This window comes from Podarcis melisellensis (genome assembly GCF_964234715.1).
Source record: "Podarcis melisellensis genome assembly, chromosome: 5".
Taxonomy (NCBI): Eukaryota; Metazoa; Chordata; class Lepidosauria; order Squamata; family Lacertidae; genus Podarcis; species Podarcis melisellensis.
The window spans coordinates 24,099,848-24,105,847 of NC_138537.1; the positions used below are offsets into that span (position 1 = coordinate 24,099,848).

Below are 6,000 nucleotides of genomic sequence, written 5' to 3' on the forward strand. Positions count from 1 at the left end.
TGACACCCGGGGCAGACTGCATCCACCACACCCACTTTGCTCTGCCTCTGTCTATCAGTAGCAATATTCCAGGGGGTTCCAGGCACTTACCCAGGGTTCTGTTTCCACTAGCACAGTGGAAGCTAGTGTCCTTAAGACAGGCATCCCCAATCTGCGGCCCTCCAGATGTTTTGGCCTACAACTCCCATGATCCCTAGCTAACAGGACCAGTGGTCAGGGATGATGGGAACTGTAGTCCAAAACATCTGGAGGGCTGAAGGCTGGGAATGCCTGCTTTAAGATATATGGTTTATTGTATACCTGCTTACACCTTCAATGGAGGGAGTGCAGAACATTCCGACTAGACATCGGGAAGAACTTTCCAACAGTAAGAGCTGTTGCACAGTGGAACCGTCTCCTTTGGGAGTTTGTGGGCTCTCCTTCATTGGAGGTTTTTAAGCAGAGGTTGGATGGCCACCTGTCATGGATGCTTTAGCTGAGATTTCTGAAATGCAGGGAGTTCGGCTAGAAGACCATTTGGGGGGGGGGGGTCCCTTCCAGCTCTACCATTCTATGTTTCTATTATTATATCCCAAGAGCGTCTCCCATTGCCTCTCCTTCCCAGAATGGCTCAGTTGGTAGAGCATGAGATTCTTAACCTTAGGGTCACGGGTTCGAATCCCACATTAGGCAAAACGTTTCCTGCATGGCAGGAGGTTGGACCAGATGACCCTCATGGTCCCTTCCAACTCTGCAATTCTATGATTGCTGAACACTGAGGAACAAGCCGCTCTTGAGGTCAGCTTCGGATTCCCCACCTGAAAGCATGGTCTGGGTCGTTTTCTCCTTTAGGCCATCCTGAACATCATCTTAACAGGCAGAGCTTGTCCACATGTGTTTAATGGGTTCCAGAAACTTGAGGCGGAAGGCAATGTGCAGAAGCAGCTGCATGGCGTCTTGTCCCGCAGTGAGGTGGGCTATTTACACTGGAGCAAGGAGGAAGTGGAACATTACAGATTCCCACAGGTAAGGTAAACATGCAAATCAGTGCATAGGTCTTTTCAGTGCAGGTAAGCATTTGAGCTACAGGGCCAAACTACACGTAACATTAGCAATGTGTTTGAAGGAGCATGCTATACCTGGGCTCCTTTGGGAGGAAGGGAGGGATATAACACATAAGGATATGTTTGGGTCCCAGTGTGGTGTAGTGGTTAGAGAGTCAAGCTAGGACCTGGTATGTAGGGTTTTTTGTGTGTCGCAAATTCCTAGCAGCCAGTCGTTTTCAGTTATCAGCTGGACCACGCTCTTATTTTTATTTGATGCTTACATGGGATGAAGTTTTTTGAAACAGATGAAGATGTTGGTTTTGTTTGGGGGCTCTGTGTTTTCTTTTTAATGCCTTGCCGCACCATGAGACTGTGAATGAGCTATGCCCTCCCCTCCGTAGGTTGGCAGCATGCTGAAAACTCCTAAATTGCCTGTTTGGTTGTGCAACATCAGTGGAACATACAGCGTCCTTTTCAGCACTAACAGGCTGCTCTTGTCCGACTGGAAAATGGAACACCTCTTTGATTTGTATTTTTATAATGGACAGCCCTCACAGAAGACAACAGTGCATCTAACAGTAGGTGGGCACTTACCTTTACTGAAAGAGAACTTTTCAAATGAACACTCCTGACATCTCTTCAATTTTGTATGTTCAACAATGCCTTTTTCCCCCCACAAGTGATACTTAAATCCATTTTGGTGTGTTTTGCATGGATCAAATATATATCTTATCTTTAACAAAAAAAAGTTCTGTGGCCTTGCCTGCACCTTCTGAGTTTTAAACTGGCATACATTTGAATCCTGTGCTACATTAACAATACATTCTAAACTAACATGTGCTTTAGATAAGCAAACCTTATGAAAACACCCATACAAGCAACAGTAAACAGCACAATAAGAGAGAGGGGGCAACTCTGAGAGCAGATCTGAAAGGAAACTCCAGCAATTAGGAAAGAGGAGAAGTACAGTCCCTGGGGGAAATTCTGAAAGCATTCTCAATAGGGGAGAAAATACCTCCAATCGTTTTTTAAGCTGTATAATCCATTAAGAGCCCAGTTCTTCTTCTTCTTCTTCTTCTTTTTACTAAGCACTCAGTGACCATTGAATGTCAAGAAAGCCTCTATGTTTTTAAGATGTTTTATCACTTGTGGTTTGCCATCCTGGGCTCCTTTGGGAGGAAGGGAGGGCTATAACACATAAGGATATGTTTTGAGTCCCAGTGTGGTGTAGTGGTTAGAGAGTCAAGCGAGGACCTGGTATGTAGGGTTTTTGTGTGTTTTTTTAAGCACTGTTCCCTGTGGAACAGGGAAAGTGGGGTATAACCCTTTCCTCCTGCATCATTCCCCCCCACAAAAGCCCCCTCCCCAAAGCCATCTTTGGGCAATTTGCCCTTATTTTGAGGCTGTGTTTTTAACACCATTGTGTCCTAGAAAGAAAGATACAGCAGCATATGGGGCCTGATCCACAGGACGCTGCCATATATCAGTAATGTCTACACTGGAACGCAAGTGGCGCTGTGGTCTAAACCACAGAGCCTAGGGCTTGCCGATCGGAAGGTCGGCGGTGTGAATCCCCGCCACGGGGTGAGCTCCCGTTGCTCGGTCCCAGTTCCTGCCCACCTAGCAGTTCGAAATCACGTCAAAGCGCAAGTAAATAAATAGGTACCATTCCAGCTGGAAGGTAAACGGCGTTTCCGTACACTGCTCTGGTTCACCAGAAATGGCTTAGTCATGCTGGCCACATGACCTGGAAAAACTGTCTGCGGACAAATGTCGGCTCCCTCAGCCAGTAAAGTGAGATGAACACTGCAATCCCAGAGTCGTTTGCGACTGGACTCAACTGTCAGGGGTCCTTTAACTTTTTTAATGTCTACACTGACTGGCAGTGGGTCTCAGGGTTTCAGGCAGGAGTCTTTTCCAGTCCTGTGTGGAAACTCCAGGAATTGCATTTGGGGGCTTTTGAATGCAATGCATGTCCTCTGCTAACTGATCTAAAGGCAGACAGCTGAAGCACAGGAGAGGCTGAGAGGCGTGAGAAACACCAATGCCAGAAGCTTCCATTTTGCACGAAACAGCACACACACAAGCGTCTTTTCTTTTTTCCTTTCAGACACCCATTCTCATCACTGGGAGGAAAATCACCGTGAGGAGGACGGCGATGCAGAAAAGCGATTCCCTTCTGTGGAGATGGCCATCCGAACAAAGTGGGAGGGTGCTGCTATCAATTGGAACGGCGTGGTCCCCTTCTTCTGAAGATTACGGGTGCGGGCACAGAGCTGGTCCCCAGGCTCTCTTGCACGGATCCTGCTGCCCAGGCCTGGAGGAAGAAGAAAGGAAACTGCTACCAATGGACAGCTCAATGGGCCTGCCAGTTTGGACTTCCAATCTGCATTCGGTGAATAAATTAGCTGTGCTTTTGGGATAAGCAAAAGACAAACTGTGCAACATGTGGACACACAGAGAGAGAACGCTGCAAGCTAAACACAGAACTGAGATAAAATCGGAGTATAGCAAGACAGTTTTACACACACACACACACACACACACACTGCTGTGAACTTTTGCTTCTCCCACCAGCCGGGCCTCATGGAAGGGTGCTGCCTGTCATGGAAATATAATTGGTGTGAAATGACTGAGGACCTAAAGTCAATTAGGAATGTTGGAAGCGACAGAATGAAGTCATGACCCCACCGTTTCATATCTTCATGCTGATTTCTCCCTGTTGTTGAAAATTATTACTGTTTCTGTTGTTGAATTTTTCCGCTGCCAGGATGCACAGTCTGTAGCGTACAGAAGTCCCAGCCCAGAGTTCTTTGAGTCAGAATGTCTGCAGTCCATTCCTAAGAAGCATATACATTTGGAATTCAATTTAATTAAGTGGCAATTACTGTGGCTGAGCATGGGTGAAAGGGCACTTTAAACATGACAAATATGTGAATCGACATAGAGAGAGTGATGAGGTTTAACAGATTATGTGAGTCTAGCAGTTCAACATGTGCTTTGAAAGGGGGGAAATTACTTTTTTAAAACTTTTGGAGGAAAGGGAGGTGATTCAGTGGGTTGGACAGGGGAGGAAAAATGGATAGGATAATTTAGGCAAAAAAGATAGAGGTGTCCTTTTTCCTACATCAAATAAAATCTAAGTAGGTAAAAGCTTGGATACAAAAGTTTTTTAAAAAAAGAAAAAGGTTTGTGAGAAACTTGCAAGAGAAACATAATACAAATTAAGGGTGTGTCTAAGCAGTATTTAAAACAATTTGCAAACCTTTTAAAGAAGTAAAAAGAACTTAAATTGTTTTGTAAACTAGGGCAGAAAATCAGTAGTGGCTTTGAAAATCACTAGATATGTTTTTCCCCTTTTGACCTCAATATATAACAAGGGCACTGTAAAAAATAAATGTTGAAATATATATTTTTTTAAATTAAAAATGTCCAGTAGCACCTTAGAGACCAACTAAGTTTGTTCTTGGAATAAGTTTTTGTGTGTGCATGTACACGAAAGCTTATACCAAGAACAAACTTAGTTGGTCTCTAAGGTGCTACTGGACAATTCTTTTTATTTTTAAATATATTTTGACAGTGTCAGACCAACACGGCTATCTAACTGAATGTAAAAATAAAGTATTGGTAATCTACTATCAGGAAATAATAATGGAAAATTTGGCATTACTGGGTGCCTAAGAAAATTAACTGAAAAGACCGAGATGGCATTTGTACTTTGCTTGATCACGGCAGCTGAAATAAATGTAACCTAACTCTAGACAAAGTTGTATGCAACTAAAGCATGATTAATTAATAAGTATGTAAAACTTGATGACTTACGGATGTGTAAGAAACGGTAGATAACATAATTTGTTGAAAATTGGTCATTCTTTATAGCACATAATTATACCATTGCCAAGCTTTTGGTTTGCTGCTGCTTCTTTTTCCAACTTAGTTGTATTGATAAAATAATGTTGAATATGGCTCTGCTTGAATCAGAGGGAAAGATGCAATATAGAATCCTGCCACCCAGTTGTATTCCTCTCCTCCCTGCATCAGTCTATGAAATCTACACCGCCACAACCGGAGAGCAGGTGCGCCCATTGAGTTGCTTGCAAGGCAAATACGATTCAAGCAAGCTACATAATGTATGGTGTTACACAGTGGCAAGTCACCCACAAGGTGGCGCTCAGAACTGCAAACTTTTATCATTCGAGTCAACAACAGCAAACAAACCAAGGGCGCTCAGGTGTTGTTGATTCTGCTTAATCCATACAGTGAGCTATCCACTCCCAACTGTTTTTGGTGTGACATTGTTTCTGGGAGCACGGCATGCTTTAATAATAATAATAATAATAATAATTTATATTTATACCCTGCCCTCCCCGGCCAGAGCTGGGCTCGGGGTGGCTAACACCAACAAAATTTCAGTAAAAACATAATAAGAAAAAAGAAAAAGAAAACAATTTAAAATACAGGTAAAATGCAATTTAAAATGCAGCCTCATTTTAAAAGTCAAAACCATAAGAAAAGGGAAACATAATGGATAGACTGAGTCCAAACCAAAGGCCAGGCGGAACAGCTCTGTCTCGCAGGCCCTGTGGAAAGATGTCAAGTCCCGCAGGGCCCTAGTGTCTTGTGATAGAACGTTCCACCAAGTTGGGGCCAGTACTGAAAAGGTCCTGACCCTAGTTGAGACCAACCTAACCACCTTGCGACTTGGAACCTCCAAAATGTTGTTATTTGTGGACCTTAAGGTCCTCCGCAGGGCATATCAGGAGAGGCGGTCCCGTAGGTACATGGGTCTTAGGCCACATAGAGCTTTAAAGGTCAAAACCAGCACCTTAAACCTGACCCTGTACTCCACCAGGAGCCAGTGCAGTTGGTAAAGCACTGGATGAATGTGATCCCATGGCAAGGACCCCATAAGGAGCCTCACCACAGCATTCTGCACCCTCTGGAGTTTCTGGGTCAGCTTCAAGGGCAGCCCCAC

The 6,000-nt window shown here is 44.1% G+C and overlaps 1 protein-coding gene across 1 annotated transcript in view; it reads left to right on the forward strand.

The window, feature by feature from the left end:
* Window positions 1-4,284, forward strand: part of MINDY4B (MINDY family member 4B) — a 36,823-nt gene extending 32,539 nt beyond the window's left edge. The window contains exons 11-13 of the mRNA XM_081911456.1: window positions 832-1,005; window positions 1,427-1,607; window positions 3,136-4,284. Coding sequence (XP_081767582.1) covers window positions 832-1,005; window positions 1,427-1,607; window positions 3,136-3,278 — 498 coding nt within the window. The 3' untranslated portion in view covers window positions 3,279-4,284. The remainder of the gene's footprint in view (window positions 1-831; window positions 1,006-1,426; window positions 1,608-3,135) is intronic.
* Window positions 4,285-6,000: the final 1,716 nt, after the last annotated feature.